Source organism: Aythya marila, assembly GCF_965140915.1.
Source record: "Aythya marila genome assembly, chromosome: 28".
NCBI lineage: Eukaryota > Metazoa > Chordata > Aves > Anseriformes > Anatidae > Aythya > Aythya marila.
Window position 1 is genome coordinate 867575 of NC_139069.1, and position 17224 is coordinate 884798.

Here is a 17224-nt window from a genome sequence, read left to right on the forward strand (position 1 = left end):
ACCTAACTGTACTTTTAGTTTAAAATGTGTTTATGACAATCTCATATATTTTTTGTATTTCTATTTCTTAATAATAGTGCTTCTGATTAATTTTTTTTCCCAGCCTCCTACCTTTTAATTTAATTTTATTTATTTATATATATATATTATGTTATTTTCTCATGTACATATCAAACCAGGCTTCCTGTTTAGATAAAGACAATAAAGAAACAGAAATTCTGTTGAGTCCATGACTGGACAAAAGAAACAGAAAAGAAAGAAGAAACAGAAATTCTGCTGACTGTGGGATCCCCTCTGCCTACACACCCAGGAAGACCAAGACAGAAAGGAGGCCCCCAGATGGATTGTCCTGTCCCTTCTGCTTGAGTCCATGAGTGGGCAGCAGCAGGCACAAGGCTTGGCTGTGTCTAGCCACGAAGCTGCAAGGCCAGCAGCAGGCCCCTGGCTTGGAAGCTGCTGCTGAGGTGACTTGTGTCTGGTTGGCTGAGAGGCCGCAAGGAGCCTGCTGGGTTGGGCTGCCTACTTCAGGAGTGGTTTCCACCCTGATGGAGCTTCCTTTGGTTGTAGGAAAGAGCAGGAGAGAAAAAACTGCCACAAAGTGCACCTTGAAAGTTATGCACTGGCCACAAGGAGGAAGAAATGTCCCTCAAAGTATATTGCTGTGGTGCCAGAAGTCAACTAAAGAGTGTGATCAGATCCTAGCTTTCTGTTTCAAGGAACAGCTAATGAGGGTTTGTGAGACATGGGTGAAATGATGGAAATGCTGGGATGAGAACAAGGTGGTGAACAGAGATGGGCGTCTGCAGACTTCAAGGAAATAGGGCAAAAGTAGGATAGCACAGGAATGCCTGCAGAGGATAAGGCAGAGGGCGCTGGTAAAAAGGGAAGGCCCCAACAGCCCTGAGGTTTTTGTTCCTTTGTCTGATGAGGACATGAGTAGTCATTGCACTGGAGCCTCATTGCCTCCCTGCAAACCTGTGCAAATGGAGGTGTCGTACCATTGTTCTTCCCAAGGCATCACACTGCCCACCACATCCCACAGATCCCCTGGAAAAGCCCTGAGCCAGACATGGGGTACAGGATCTCGCCTCCAGTAGCTGGGGTCAGGCCTTGGCCCTTCTGCTTCGTCAAAGGAAACCAAGACTTTTCTCAGCACGCTGCCTTTGCCTGTCAGCAATCATGGCTTCCAATTATGTGCCCTAACAAGTCCCTGGGGAAGTTGTCTTACTAACAGCCCTCAGTGGGGCCCATTAATACTCCAAGTCACTTTGACTTTTCCTTCTGACTTTACATTCTTAAGCAATTGCATCGCTCTCCTCTCTGAGGAGTTCCATGGTATATTTTGGTGCACAGTCCATGAAGCTCAGTACCTGAGCTTCATTGACTGTGCATGTAAATACACCATGGAACTCATTAAATTGAAGAAACTCCTAGGATCTCTTCAATACTTTTCTTCATGACTTCAAAACTTGTACAGCTAATTACAGAGCTTGTGTGATATTCTTAAGGAAGAAGATTTCAAAAAGCACCTAGTACATATCTTTTCTTGTTTTAAAGGCTAAATTTTGCTGCATTTGAGTTTTCAGCATCATTCTTCTATTGCTATTGATCCAAGGAAACTTCTTTGGAGACTTCAATAGGGAGCAGAGAAAAGCACAGTCTGGAGGTCTGAAATCTCTACTGCCAGCAGTGGTCTTTGTCCCTGTAAGTGCAGCCAAGCTCAGCGCATGAAACCTTTTCAAAGACAAGTCAGGCATTCCTTGGGTAAAATAATGAAGCAAATAATAAATAAAATAAAATAAAATAAAATAAAATAAAATAAAATAAAATAAAATAAAATAAAATAAAATAAAATAAAATAAAATAAAATAAAATAAAATAAAATAAAATAAAATAAAATAATAAAGAAGTTGAAATGACCATCAGAACTTGAGAAATTCTGGTTAAATCTTATTAGACAACTGGACATGGTTCTCTTGTGTCTTCTGTCAAAAACTCAGGATGAAAAGTAAAAAAATATATCTTCAAGTGGCTGTAGATGTACCCATGACCTTTGCCTCTTTTGGGAAATTGTTCTCTTTCAGCCACGGAAACCTAAATTGAGTAATGTGAAAAGACCTGCCCAGTCAATAGAGTAGGGCAAAGTCCTTCTTCCTGTGCTATAGATGCAGAAGGCAAAAAGAATTGCATTGTGCCTGACACTACTCTGGGACGTGTCACCCAAGTCAGGCAACTTTACCTTAGTGCTGACAAGTCCATCACTAAACTACGCTCCCAAGCTCTACATTTACACCTTGGCTCTCCAGTCGATGACCCAGCTCATGGATGGCAATCAGGGAGTCTCGGTTAGCATGACGCTGCCTCAGGTGCTCCACCATGGTAGCCATTGGCACCTGCTGTTCTTCAGCCCTCAGCAAACCCCCAACAGAAGGATTCTGCGGAAGGCCAAACAAGGTAGACAACTGTTTCATGTCCTTTGTCTCCAAGGCAGCTCTGCCAAAGCCCCACCCGTGGTGCCCTCTTGAAACTCAGAATTCCCTCTCCTGAAGCAGTCTATGCTGAGGATGCACATAGCCTCTGGGCCAGTCCCAATGGGGTGCTTTTGCCATTCCTTCCCAGTTAGACTCACTTCAGCCTCCAGTACAGTTAATGGGTTCCCCCTGTCACTCCAGCAATACAGGTGGGTTCTACCTCTTTCTAGCTTGATGGCATTAGGGTACTCCGTGCACCGTTGTGCAGTAGAGCCTGATACATTTGTGGATCTGATGTGCCAGGCCATTAAATATATACAGTCAAGTAAACCTGTTTCTCCCTTTCCTCCCTGCCTCCCCCTGGCTTGAAGCAGGACCCCTCTAGTCCTGCTCATAGTATTCATTGCTGTGTCTGGTAGACGGCCCAATGGAGACACGTTCTGCCATAGCACAGTAATTCCATGGGGCAGGGGAATGGAGCCAACAGTCAAGAGACACATTTGGGTGGGGAAGGTGGGGTGGGGCCCAGTAGAGACAAGGAGTCAAGGCAGTGGGGTTGGAGAGGCCAGCAGAAGCAGCCCAAGGGGTGGTGCTGCTGGTGAGGACACGTTTGTGGCAGCAGCCTGAGTGGGCAGCAGCTGTGCGCAGGCGAGGGGAGGCCAGGAAGTGCATGGCAAGAGCGCTCCTGCCAGCAGAGCCAAGGCCGGGGCCGAGGCCGAGCCCAAGGGCAGAGGCAGGCCCAGGGCAGGGGGCTGCAAGGGCCATGCTGAGCTCCCTGCCCCTGCAGCAGCCGCCCTGGCCCTCGGCCTCCTCTCCCCTGCCCCTGCAGCTCTGGGCTCCCTTGGCGCAGCCCTGGCTCTGCAGCACCACGCCCTGCTGGGAGCCCTCCCCTGCATGCTGCCACTGCTCCCTGATGCTGCTGTTGCCCTCTGCCGGGCACTGCCCAGCCCAGCCCAGCCCCTGCCCACCTCTCCCCACCTCCCTGCCCTCTCCCCAACCCAGCAGCCCAGGCTGTGCTGGCCCCAGGGCAGTGCCCACCACAGGCTGCTGCAGGGCTCTGGGCATGGCCACCACAGCCCCAGCCCCTCTCAAGGCACGACAGCTTCTGGCACAAAGGTGTCTCTCGGCCTCCCCAGCAGCCCCTGCACTCAAGAGATGGAGGTCTGTGAAGCTGCAGGAGCCCTGCTCTCTTGCCTGGCAGATCCCCAGCACACAATGCCTGTGCCCCGCAGGGCCAGCCCCGCTCCCCAGGCCAGCACAAGAGGCCTGGCCCAGCCACAGAGCAGCTCCACATTCCTCTCCAGTATGCCATTTGCCATCAGACCCAGCACAGGTGGGACAGTCCCAGGCCAGTCAAGGCCAGCTATTGTTTGCTGAGCCATGGCCAGCCAAGAACGGAGCTCCCAGTCCAGCACTACACTAACACTCTGAAATTCTGATCCACGGTGAAGCCCCAAAAAGCAAGAGGCCCGTTCATGCAGCAGTTCCTTGGGCATATTCCTAGCACCAGCTTTGGAAGAGCTGTGCAATGAAAGAGATGCCACTGTACAGACCGCAAGATTGTCAGCAAGATACATGAGATCTCAAGACTTAGTTGAATGTGAAAGCACAAGAGAACAATGAGGAAGACAAAGGGAGCAGCAGTGACAAGGCCACATCCTGCTGCTGGCCATGGCCATGGCTCCAGGGAAGCAGCAGCCCTGACCCAAAGGCAGCAGAGAGGCAGAGCCCAGTGGGCAGTGAGGGGCAGCCCCAAGGGCCACCGGGGCTGCTCCTGCATGTGGCATCTGGACTCTTGGCCCTGAGCCCCTCCTGCGTGCTGGGGCTGCTCCCCCATCTCCAGAGAAGATGGGAAGAGAGGGATACTGAGACCAATGAATTTCCGCTGACTTCTTTATTGTCTTTATCTACCTAGGAAGCATGGATCAGTGTGTACATTAGCTGATATGGTAAAAAATTACACAAAATATAACATTCAGAATGCTGAGAACTACGTTATAAAATACAAATAAAATATTGTTAAAATATTAACAGAGAAAAATAATTTTAAAAATGTTCTATCATTTTCCCAAATATCCTTTGATTTCTGATAGGATTACTATTAATGACAATGTTATGATAACACTAGGAATGATAAAAATGATACAATATAATGTGAATCAAAACATTTGCATATTATTAAGAATACATCTTCTGAACACATCATGGATGCTTAAGAGGAATGTATGGAAAGAGTTTCCTCACTGCATTCTTGAGCTCCTCGTTCCTCATGCTGTAGATGATGGGGTTCAGTGCTGGAGGCACCACCGAGTAGAGAAGTGTGACCACCAGGTCCAGGGATAGCGAGGAAATGGAGGGGGGCTTCAGGTAGGCAAATATGGAAGTACTGACAAACAGGGAAACCACAGCCAGGTGAGGGAGGCACGTGGAAAAGGCTTTGTGCCGGCCCTGCTCAGAGGGCATCCTCAGCACTGCCCTGAAGATCTGCACATAGGACAGCACAATGAAAACAAAACAACAAAGGACTAAAGAAACACTAAACACAAGTGCCCCAACTTCCCTGAGGTAGGCATGTGAGCAGGAGAGCTTGAGGATGTGGGGGATTTCACAGAAGAACTGGTCCACAGCATTGCCATGGCAGAGGGGTAGGGAAAATGTGTTGGCCGTGTGCAGGACAGCATTGAGAAAGCCACTGCCCCAGGCAGCTGCTGCCATCTGGGCACAAGCTCTGCTGCCCACGAGGCTCCCGTAGTGCAGGGGCTTGCAGATGGCAATGTAGCGGTCGTAGGCCATGACGGTAAGAAGGGAAAACTCACCTACAACCAAGAAAGCAAAGAAAAAGACCTGAGCAGCACATCCTTGATAGGAGATGGCCCTGGTGTCCCTGAGGGCATTGGCCATGGCTTTGGGCAGAGTGGTGGAGATGCAGCCCACATCGAGGAGGGCGAGGTTGAGGAGGAAGAAGTACATGGGGGTGTGGAGGCGGTGGTGGCAGGCTACGGCGCTGAGGATGAGGCCGTTGCCCAGGAGGGCAGCCAGGTAGATGCCCAGGAAGAGCATGAAGTGCAGGAGCTGCAGCTCACGTGTGTCTGCGAATGCCAGCAGCAGGAACTCGCTCACAGAGCTGATATTGGGCATTTTCTGACATCCTCTGTTGGAGAGCAAATGTTAGAGCAAAGTTAGAAATGATTTGGATGAGGAAAACCTGTTACAAGTCTTACAGAACCCCCAAACAGAGCCTCTCTCTGCAGCTCTCCTGCTTGAGTTGTGGCTGGTGCTGGCTGAGTGGCATGGGGAGCTGGGGTTGCTGTGGGCTGCAGAGGAGTCCTACCTGCAGCAGGATGGAATCAGGAACATGGGGGAAACTCAAGTTCAGTCCACTTGTCTGGTCAATGAGTTTGCAGAGTTTTCTTACAAACAACTCATCTGAATGCAGAACAGAGCTGCAGTGCTTTACTTGCTTTAATGTTATTTGGTTGGCCCTGTAACGCTTAGGTGAATTATTGGATGATTGAATGCTTTGACTCTTCATGTGTGCTCCTGGTGAAATCCTGTGGATGCCAGGAGGCAATGGGACTGTCCCTTGGTGAAGACTGAGCAGAGCAGATCTGCCCAGCAGTGAGCTTGGGCATGAGAAGAAACTGGAGACAGCTGAGAGCAGAGAAGCCCGACTCAAAATGCAGATGGACAGAATGCTCACCTTATCTCCAGATGTGTGATCAGGATCTCAGCTCTTCCCTCCTAGATAGGAGTGCAGAAGCCTCAAACCAGCTGCCCACAGACAGCCATCCAGCAGCACAGACATGGCCTTAGCAAGGAGGTGTCTTCTCCTTGGGGCACCTGGATAACACAAGGATGCCACGAGAGAGCTGCATCCTGCTGGAGAGCAGCCTGCAGCCCAGGAGGATGCCCCACAGACAGAGCTGGATATTCGCAAGCTGGACTGTCCCATATCCCAGCTGCACCCCTGTAGGGTCTGGAGGACGCTTGACCACCCCTGTCTTATCTGATCAGGGATAGCAAGGTAATGACACTCCAAGGGGCTTCTGCCAGACTTCCTCACCTCACACTGCAACCCAGCAGGACTCTCAAAGCCTACTGCATTGCCCACTGCCCTCCCAGAAACAACACCCAGCAAGAGGAGACCCTTCCAGGACCTGTAGCATGGCCCTGCAGCCAGACCCTTACCTTGTCAAGGGCTGTGCAGGTTTCTCCTGCAGGCAGCTCTCAGCATCCTCCCACTGCCAACTGCCTCCAAGCCCTCTTTCCTTCTCTTCTCTCCTCTCCTCTGCCAGAACCAGCTGTGGTCAGAGCTTCCAGCTCTGCTGCGCTGTGCAGAGGAGCTGCTCCTGGGCACAGCTGTCTCTCTGCTTCATGGGACTTTCTGAAATGTGTTTTATCTGTCCCACAAGACCGACCCAGCTCAATAACAGAGGCCCAGCCCAAGGCATTGGAATCACCCCTCTGGGGGCTTTGCTGATCAGCCCACAAGGAGTCAATTAGGCTCTGGTGCTTTAATGATTAGCTGTCTCCTCAAAAACTTCAGTGGCAGAGACAATAGCCATAGCCATGGACCCAAATATCTCATAACGCAGCTCTTTAGGAAGCTTCCCTGGTTCCTTGTGAGAAGGCACCACTGCTTGTATGGCATCAGCATTGTGGAAATCACTCCTGAAGTAGGCATCCCAACCCAGCAGGCTCCTTGCGGCCTCTCAGCCAACCACACACAAGTCACCTCAGCAGCAGCTTCCAAACCAGGGGCCTGCTGCTGGCCTTGCAGCTTCTTGGCTACACACAGCCAAGCCTTGTGCCTGCTGCTGCCCACTCATGGACTCAAGCAGAAGGGACAGGACAACTCATCTGGGGGCCTTCTTTCTGCCTGGGTCCTCCTGGCTCTGGAGGCAGAGGGGATCCCCCAGTCAGCATGCCAAGCAGGTGCCTTGTGCTGGCCTAGCAGGGCCACTGCCAGATGTCAGCCCAAAAGTGCAGCTCCCAGGGAGAAGCCAAGGGTGACCTGCCACCTCCAGACACAAGTGACCTCACAGTCCCTTTGCGTGACACATTCCTGCTGCTGCCCTATCAAGTGCAGAGATAGAAGTGACCTCACAGTCCCTGCCACAGTCACATTCCTGCTGCTGGGGCAGGAGATGCTGAGGCAGAGCTGAGCTCCTCAGAGCGTTCCCACCCATCTCCCTCTTGCGGCCCACCAGCTGATCAGATCAGAGTGAGCAAGAGACTAAAGATAAAGGCAAATGGCTATAGGCAGTGTTTTAGCTTGAAGGGATACTTTGAGGTCAGGCATAAGAATAGTGGATTCCTGTCAGGGTGTGGAGTAGCATTTAGGCTTGGGGATTAATGACACTGGCTAAAATAGGGGAATGGCTTTACATGACTGTTTTAAGCCAGCATTACAGCAGAATCAACATTGCCTGAATGTTCTAACCTCACAGAAATCATTAATTTCTGCTGGCCAAGCTCCTCTTCCCTCCCCCATATCTCACATCTCTCCTGGCCAGGCTTCTCCTGACTTTCTCATATCAGTCTTCTTCCTAGGGGCAGCTTTCTGATGGCTTTCATGATCTCAGAGTATCTGTCTCATATCTGTTGGCTACTCCTTTCTTGAGACTGACGTGGCACCTAAGTCAGGATGGAAAAGAACACAAAGGCTGTAGGTGAACCCTGCACAATATGCACAGCAGCTCTTGTACCACCCTAAAAATTTTGTTTCCTGCCTCCAACGTTTGGATATGAAATGGTTTCTGTGCACCCAGGCTATCTTTTCCCAAACCCTCATGCATGGTTCAGTTTGTCCCAAGAGTCTTGGAGGCAGTGGCCCCCTCTATGTAGAAAACTGAAAGCAGTCCTAAAGGATGACTTCAGGCAAAAGCTGACACCTCTGACATGACAACCCCTATCCAAGACCTCTTCCTCTATGGGGCCTACCAGGTACTTAGAAAGAGCCGATCTCAGAAACTACATGCACAGCAAGTGCCTTCTGCTGCCCTACCATGGACACTGGCAGATGTGAGCCTAAAGGCACAGATCCAAGCCAGGAGTCAAGGGTGACCTGTCAGCTACTTCAGAAAGCAGTCACCTCACAGGCCATTTAACAGCCATTCGCTTCCTGCTGGACTTAGTGCTTCTGACGCACCACTGAGCTTATAATACCACACCTACAAAACACCCCCTTTTTGGGCCAGGACCTGCCCAGATGGAAATGATCTGGTTGTGATCCTCCAAGCTCATGGCACACCTGCTGGGCTCCCAGCCTCTCTGACACACAGGAGCCGGTTCCGTGCCAGTTCTGGGAGGTGTTAGGGCAGGAGGGACCTTGCAGGCAATGTTCCAGCCCCATGCCTTTTGGCGATCTCTCAGCTCCTTGTGCACAGTGAAGATCACACTCAAGTCCAGAAGCCTGAAGCAGACCTAGAAGACACTCAGGGGAAGCACCCTTCCAGCCCCAGCCTCAGCTGGCCGAGCTTCTCTGCAGGGCGAGGGGGCTGTGGTGCCTGGGGCACGGGGGCACTCTGCAGGGCTGTGCTGGGCAGGCTGGGAGGCAGACCCAGCTCAGGGGGTCACTGCCATTGCCCCAGGGCTGCAAGGAATCACTCGCCAGGCTCCTTTGCTGGGGCTGCTGTGTGCCATGGGGCTGCAGAGCTCTCCTCTGCCTGCTCACACCAGATTGAGCACAGGAGCTCTGGTCAGTCCACCTTGGAGGAGATCCCCCCTTAGGAGGGAAGTGCTGCAGTGGAGGCCAGCTGTGCCACTGCCGTGCCCACTGCCTGTCCCTGCCTGCAGTCCCAGCACAGCCCCACAGCAGCACTGGCACCAAGCTCCAGGAGCAGCTGGGCCTGACCCCACCAGCAGGGCTCAGCAGGACAGGGCAGCAGTGGCAAGAGAGCAGCTCTGCATGTCCCAAGCGCTGGTGCTCCCTGGCCGTGCTGCTGGGATGGGACTCTTTTCCTCTGCACCCGTGAGCACAGGCACTGCCCCTGCAGAGGCAGGCCTGATCTAAGAGGAGAGATGTCAGACAAAATGGCAGTTGAATTTTAACTCCATTAAGGTTAAATTCACAGAGAGAATGGCTTCACATGCATAGAGTCTATAAGCTATATTCAACAGGTACATCCATATCATTTTAATGTGTGCTCATTAGCTGAATTAATGTAATAAGAATATGCACAAACACAACCACAACAAAAATAAATAAGAAAGAAAGAAAGAAAGAAAGAAAGAAAGAAAGAAAGAAAGAAAGAAAGAAAGAAAGAAAGAAAGAAAGAAACACTAACAGGTATACTGGCTCTTCCTCCAATTATTGACATTGCAAGTCACGTGCAGAAGCAGATCAGAAATTTCTTGCATCCAAGAAACATCTAGTCAGTAATTTCCACAAGGCATCCTTGAGCTCCTGGCTCCTCATTCTACAGATGAGGACGTGCTCTGCTGGAGGCACTACTGAGTACAGAACTGCCACCACCAGGTCCAGGGATGGGGAGGAGATGGAGGGAGCTTCAGGCAGGCAACCATGACAGGTCTGAGGGAGACGGACACCATGGCCAGGTGCGGGGGACATGTGGAAAAGGCTTTGTGCCAGCCCTGCTATAGAGACAACAGGACTGTCACCTAGATACACAAGGTCGAATCCAAATACAATAAGTGGCAGCTGGGCTCTTGGCCCCAAGCCACTCCTGGTTGCTGAGGCAGCTGCCCCAGCTCCAGAGGAGATGGGAAGAGAGGGATACTGAGAGCAATGAATTTCTGATGGTATCTTTATTGTCTTTATCTACCAAGGAAGCCTGGTTCTCTATGCATGTTAGATGATATGGTCAAAGCAAACACAAAATATAACATTCAGAATGCTAAGAATTACATTATTAAAAACAAAATAAAATATTTTTAAAATACTAACAGAAAAAAAATATTTTTTAAAATATTGTATCATTTTCCCAAATAACATTTTATTTCTTTTATGATTATTATTAATGATAATGTTTTGATAGCACTAGTAATGATATAAATGATATGATATAATATGAATCAAAATTGCATATAATAAGAAATACATCTTCTGAACACATCACTGATGATTAAGAAACATGTATTGAAGAAGTTTCCTCACTGCATCCTTCACCTCTTGGTTCCTCATGCTGTAGATGAGGGGGTTCAGTGCTGGAGGCACCACCGAGTACAGAAGTGCGACCACCAGGTCCAAGAATGGCGAGGAAATAGAGGGGGGCTTCAGGTAGGCAAATATGGCAGTGCTGACAAACAGAGAGACAACGGCCAGGTGAGGGAGGCACGTGGAAAAGGCTTTGTGCCGGCCCTGCTCACAGGGCATCCTCAGCACTGCCCTGAAGATCTGCACATAGGACACCACAATGAAAACAAAACAACCAAATGTTAAAGAAACACTAAACACAAGTGTCCCAACTTCCCTGAGGTAGGCATCTGAGCAGAAGAGCTTGAGGATGTGGGGGATTTCACAGAAGAACTGGTCCACAACATTGCCTTGGCAGAGGGGCAGGGAAAATGTGTTGGCCGTGTGCAGGACAGCATTGAGAAAGCCACTGCCCCAGGCAGCTGCTGCCATTTGGGCACAAGCTCTGCTGCCCACGAGGCTCCCGTAGTGCAGGGGCTTGCAGATGGCAACGTAGCGGTCATAGGCCATGACGGTGAGGAGATAATACTCTGAGCCAAACAAGAAGAATAAAAAGAAGACTTGAGCAACACATCCTTGATAGGAGATGGCCCTGGTGTCCCTGAGGGCATTGGCCATGGCTTTGGGCAGAGTGGTGGAGATGCAGCCCACGTCGAGGAGGGCGAGGTTGAGGAGGAAGAAGTACATGGGGGTGTGGAGGCGGTGGTGGCAGGCTACGGCGCTGAGGATGAGGCCGTTGCCCAGGAGGGCAGCCAGGTAGATGCCCAGGAAGAGTGCGAAGTGCAGGAGCTGCAGCTCACGCGTGTCTGCGAATGCCAGCAGGAGGAACTCTCTCACAGAGCTGACGTTGGGCATTCTCTGACATTGAACACAGTTTTCTATTAAAGAGGAAAATGCAGAAAAATGTTAAAACACTTTTCTCTGAGGAAAACCTATTGTTTGTCATAGAGGACCCCCAAACAGAGCCTCTTTTTTCAGGAGAACCTTTCTGCATCTCTCTTGCTTGAGCTGCAGTTGGTGTTGGCTGAGAGGGGCACGGGGAGCAGGGGCTGCTGTAGCTCCATAGGAGTCCTTCCTGATGTGCAGCTGGAGAGAAACATGGGAGAAAATTACATTCCGTCCACTGGTCAGATCCGTGAGATCTGCAGTGTTGTTGCCAAAAACTCATCTTAATACAGAGGCAGAGCTGCAGGGATTTTGTTTCCTTTGTTTTGTTCCTATTATCCCAGTAACACTTAGGAGAGGTATTGGATGGTTGAGCTCCCTGACATTTCCTGTGCACTCCCAGAGAAACCCTGTGGGTGCCAGGAGCCAAAGGGGCTGTCCCTTGGTGAAGACTGAGCAGAGCAGCTCTGTCGATCAGACCAGTTCTCAACAGTCAATTTTCACCCCTCTGAGCTGCAGGACAATCGCTTTCAGGTGTTTCCCTGAGAAAAAATGTAGATGACTGCTAATCGAGGAGGGCCAAATCAAGCCAGAGTTTGAGAGCTTCTCCTCGTATGGGCTCTGCCTGTACTGCTGGCCATGCCTGCCCCACAGCCCATGGGCTGCAGGGGGAGAGGAGGCCAGGGAGGGGCTGCTCCAGGGGAAGGCGTCTGCACTGCAGGGCATGGCTGCGAAGTGCCCGAATCCCCCCTGCCACTGCATTTCTGCCAACAGCTCCTTCTGGCCGCCTGCCCCTCTCTCTGCTGCCTGCAGCTGTCCCTGCCGGGAGCTGCTGCTCTGCGCCCACCTCTTCTTTCCCCCTGCCCGTGCTCACAGACCCCATCCCACATGGCTGTGCTCAGCACTGCCCTGCAGCACCCTGCCACCAACAGGGCCCTGCCAAGGGGCACCTCCATGGCTGCAGGAGCTACGGGGCAGCTGACAGAGAGCGCGGTATGGCCAGCCAGGGCAGGGTGTTCTGGGCTGACTGGGGGCACCTGCCTTAGGGCACTGCAAGGGGCTTCTCCCAGACTTCCTTACCTCACACTGCAACCCAACAGGACTCTCAAAGCCTGCTGCATTGCCCACTGCCCTCCCAGAAACAAGACCCAGCAGAAGGAGACCCTTCCAGGAGCTGCAGCTGCATGGCCCTGCAGCCAGACACTTACCTTGTCAAGGGCTGTGCAGGTTTCTCCTGCAGGCAGCTCTCAGCATCCTCCCACTGCCAACTGCCTTCAGGCACTCTCTCCTTCTCTCCTCTCTGTGTGCCAGCTGCTGTCAGAGCCCCCAGCCCTGCTGCGTTGTGCAGAGGAGCTGCTCCTGGCCACAGCTCTCTCTCTGCACCAGGGCCCTCTTGCCACGAGCTCTCTCTGTCCCACGAGCCCAGCCCAGCTCAGCAGCACAGCACCAGCCCAAGGCACTGCAATCACTCCTCTGGGGGCTTTGCTGATGAGCCCACACACGAACCTCAGGCACTCAGAGACAATTGAAGACAGCTCTCCAGAAGTCCAAGTCAGAGGCAAGTTTCCTGCAGTGTCCCCCTGAGGGCCAGCACTCACACAGCCTCCCTTGGAGCTCATTAGAGCAGAACCCTGGAGGCAGTGAGGACAAGGAGACAAAGGCAATGTGAAGGTGACACTGATGTGTAGGAAAACTGGATGTGTGTCAGCAAGCACAAGGGCCAGGTCTTGTTGCATGGCACACAGGAAGGGAGATCCTTTCCCTTCACACCTTGCTCAGGGCCCTTTTTTGGGCAGTAGGAGATGGGGATGTGCATTGCCAAGTGCAGGAGAATGGTATGACCCCTGCCTGGTTCATGGGTGGGGGCGAGGAGGCAATGAGGCCCTGGTGGTTTACCAATCAGCTGTCTCCTCATAGGCCTCAGTGGCAGAGACAACAGCCATAGCCATGGACACAAAGACCTGGGTCCTCTTGGGACTTTGAGCCTTGCCACAGCCATTACTCTTCTCCTCACCAGAGTGTCTGAGGGACTCCTGGACTTCCAAATCTTCTACTGCTGGATGCAGACCCTTCTGTGGGTAGTGTCACATTCGATCTGAGCTGAGTCTGATAACTCAGATCTTCTTGGTGGCCATGCTGCTCATAAGGAGCTCTGTAGGAAGCTGGCCTGGTTGCTGGTGAGCAGGCACCACTTCTCGTATGGCATCCCTCGTGGTGCCCAGGCCCTCCTCCTCCTGGGCACTGCTCACTCAGCAGGGTCCCAGTCTGCCTCCATGTATGGGGTTCCTCTTCCTCTGGTGCAGGACTGGGTTCTCCTCCTTGTAAATGTCAGGAGGTTTGCGTAGGCAAAATCCCGCAGTTTCTCACAGTTGCCCCACACTGATGCTCCATTCTATCAGCTGTTAATGTCTGCAGGCAGATGGCTCACCCTGACTATGCTGTTTCTCACAAGATAACAGTAGCAGGAGTTTGCAGGACAGTTTGTATTATACAGCAGGAACTAATTGAATGGAATTACAGCACAGAATCAGTGAAGGGTGGGGGATAGAAGGCTCCCAGATTCCACTTTTTTTGTTCTTACTTCTCATGCATGCTGTTACTTTGTCTGGAACTGCATCCTATATACAAAACACAGTACTCTATCGTCTAATAGGAAGGAAATTAAGTCTATCCCAGCCAACACATGGACAATATCCACTCCATATTCCATACCATATGCACCGTGCTCAGCTCCAGTACTTTTCAGTTAATCACCACCACCTTTTCTCAGATGATATGCACACAGATATATCATGCCCTTAGTCTGTGGGTGTACAGGAGTTGGCTAGGATCGAGATAATTTTCCTCCTAGTAGCTGGTATGAAGCTGTGTTTTGGATTTAGCATGAGGCCCATAGTACTAGGGCCAGTCCTCTTTAATATTTTTATCAATGATCTGGATGAGGGGATCGAGTGCACCCTCAGTAAATTTGCAGATGACACCAAGGTAGGTGCATGTGTCGATCTGCTCGAGGGTAGGAAGGCTCTGCAGTAGGATCTGGATAGGCTGCACCGATGGGCTGAGGCCAACTATGAAGTTCAACAAGGCCAAGTGCCGGGTCCTGCACCTGGGGCACAATAACCCCAAGCAGAGCTACAGGCTGGGAGATGAGTGGTTGGAAAGTTGCCTGGCAGAGAAGGACCTGGGAGTGAATGTTGATAGTCGGCAGAATATGAGCCAGCAGTGTGCTCAGGTGGCCAAGAAGGCCAACGGCATCCTGGCTTTTATCAGAAGCAGTGTGGCCAGCAGGGCTAAGGAAGTGACTGTCCCCCTGTACTCAGCTCTGGTGAGGCCACACCTCTAGTACTGTGTCCTAGTAGTTCAGTTTTGGGCCCCGCGCCACAAGAAGGACATCAAGGTGCTCCAGCAAGTCCAGAGAAAACACGAAGCTGGTGAGGGGTCTGGAGTCCCACGAGGAGCGGCTGAGGGAGCTGGGCTTGTTCAGCCTGCAGAAGAGGAGGCTCAGGGGTGACCTTATAGCTCTCTACAGCTACCTCAAAGGAGGCTGTAGCGAGGTGGGAGTTGGTCTGTTCTCTCACATGCCCAGTGACAGGATGAGGGGCAATGGGCTGAAGTTGCACGAGGGGTGTTTTAGGTTAAATATTAGGAAGAAATTCTTTACCGAGAGAGTTGTTATGCATTGGAATGGGCTGCCCAGAGAAGTGGTGCAGTCACCATCCCTGGAGGTCTTTAAATATGTTTAGATGTTGAACTTAGTGATATGGTTTAGTGGAGGACTGGTTAGTGTTAGGTCACAGGTTGGACTCAATGATCTTGAGGTCTCTTCCAACCTAGACAATTCTATGATTCTGTGATTCTGAGGGAAGAAGAGCTTGGCCAGCAGAAACTTATGATTTCATAGAAGTAAGATGGTTTATGTAATGTAGATGCTGTGGTACAACTGACTTAAAACAGTCACATATGGCCCTTTCCTTACTTGACACAGTCATTTTAATCGCTAAACATAAATGCTACTACAGTACTCTGAAAGGAATCATTTTTTTTCCTCTTGCTAACCCTAATGTCTTCCCTTAACATTAACATGAAAATGCTCTATTTAAACCTAGACTCCTTGGCAGACCTAAAAAACCCTAAACCGTAGATCCGTTCTATGCCTTAACCACAGACCTGACACCACTAGCAGGACAACACACACTCCCACTAAAACTTTGCTTATTCTCCAAACCAGAAAGAGAAAAACAGGTACCTAGGGGGCAAGAGAGAGGTCAGTTCTACCTCGTGATCTGATAGCCCAGCAGGAGGAATGTGACTGTGGCAGGGACTGTGAGGTCACTTCTGTCTCTGCACTTGATAGGGCAGCAGCAGGAATGTGTCATGGAAAGGGACTGTGAGGTCACTTGTGTCTGGAGGTGGCAGGTCACCCTTTACTTTTGAGAAGTCAAGGCACTTGCTTGACATGCTGACTGGGGGATCCCCTATGCCTCCAGAGCCAGGAGGACCCAGGCAGAAAGAAGGCCCCCAGATGGGTTGTCCTGTCCCTTCTGCTTGAGTCCATGACTGCACAGCAGCAGGCACAAGGCTTGGCTGTGTCTAGCCAAGAAGCTGCAAGGCCAGCAGCAGGCCCCTGGCTTGGAAGCTGCTGCTGAGGTGACTTGTGTCTGGTTGGCTGACAGGCCGCAAGGAGCCTGCTGGGTTGGGATGCCTATTTCAGGAGTGGTTTCCACCCTGATGGAGCTTTCTGTGGTAGTAGGAAAGAGCAGGAGAGAAAAAACAGCCACAAAGTGAAACTTGAAGTGTAGCTCTGGCCATGTTGTGGAAGAAATATCCAGGGGAAGAACTGGTCTTGTTGGTAGAGACTGAGGAAAAGAAGGCATTATGTTCCTCAGGTTTTTTCATCAGGTTTTCCCACACACCCATTAAAGATGATCATTCTTCTAAATCCTCTTTTATAAAAGTATTTATATACACTTTTTTTTTCTTTTTTTTTTTTTTTTTTTTTTTTTTTATCTTTGACAGTAGTAGATAGATTGAGCTCCAGCTCGGCTTTGGCCCTTCTAATTTTCACCTGCACAGCCCCATAACATTCAGGACACAGCTCCAGACAAACTGTCAGCATGCATGAGAAGGAAGCACAGAAGAGGTGGAACCTGGCAGCCTTCCATCCCCTACTCTCCTGTGATTCTATGCTGCACTTTTATTCAGCTTCTTACTCCTGTATTATCCAAACGATCCATGCAGCTCCTGATGCTGCTATCTTGTCAGAGACAGCACAGACACGGGAAGGTTGAACTATCTGCCTGCAGACATGAACACCTGACAGAATGGAGCATCTGTCCAGTGGAATCTTGAGAAACTGCAGTAGTTTGCCTAAAGGAACAACTTGAACAATAAGTGCCTAGTCCTGTGCCAGAGGAAGAGGAACTACACATCAGGGCAGACTCTACTGAGGGAGCAGTGACCAGGAGGAGGAGGGCCGGGGCACCACGAGGGATGCCTTATGAGCTGTGGTGCCTGCTCACCAGGAACCAGGCCAGCTTCCTACAGAGCTGCCTTATGAGGATCAGGACCTCCAAGAAAATCTGAGTTATCATACTCAAGCTCAGATCCAGTGTGGCACCACACAGAAGAGGGTCTGCAGCCCTCAGGAGGTACAGGTCTGGGAGTCCCTAGGACAGCCTGGTGTGGAAAGGATCAAGGGCTCTACGAGGGA

General features: G+C 50.9%; 2 protein-coding genes across 2 annotated transcripts; both read right to left on the bottom strand.

Moving 5' to 3' along the window:
* Nucleotides 1-4673: 4673 nt before the first annotated feature.
* LOC309888177 (olfactory receptor 14J1-like) lies at nt 4674-5609 on the bottom strand (the record flags this gene model as incomplete). Its single annotated transcript, XM_082780415.1, has 1 exon — nt 4674-5609. The coding sequence occupies one exon, from the start codon at nt 5607-5609 to the stop codon at nt 4674-4676; it is 936 nt and encodes a 311-aa protein (XP_082636541.1).
* Nucleotides 5610-10548: 4939 nt separating this feature from the next.
* Nucleotides 10549-11484, bottom strand: LOC309888178 (olfactory receptor 14C36-like; the record flags this gene model as incomplete). The annotated part of the gene is made up of 1 exon (XM_082780416.1): nt 10549-11484. One exon carries the CDS (start codon nt 11482-11484, stop codon nt 10549-10551), a length of 936 nt encoding a protein of 311 aa, XP_082636542.1.
* Between the last annotated feature and the right edge of the window lie 5740 nt (nt 11485-17224).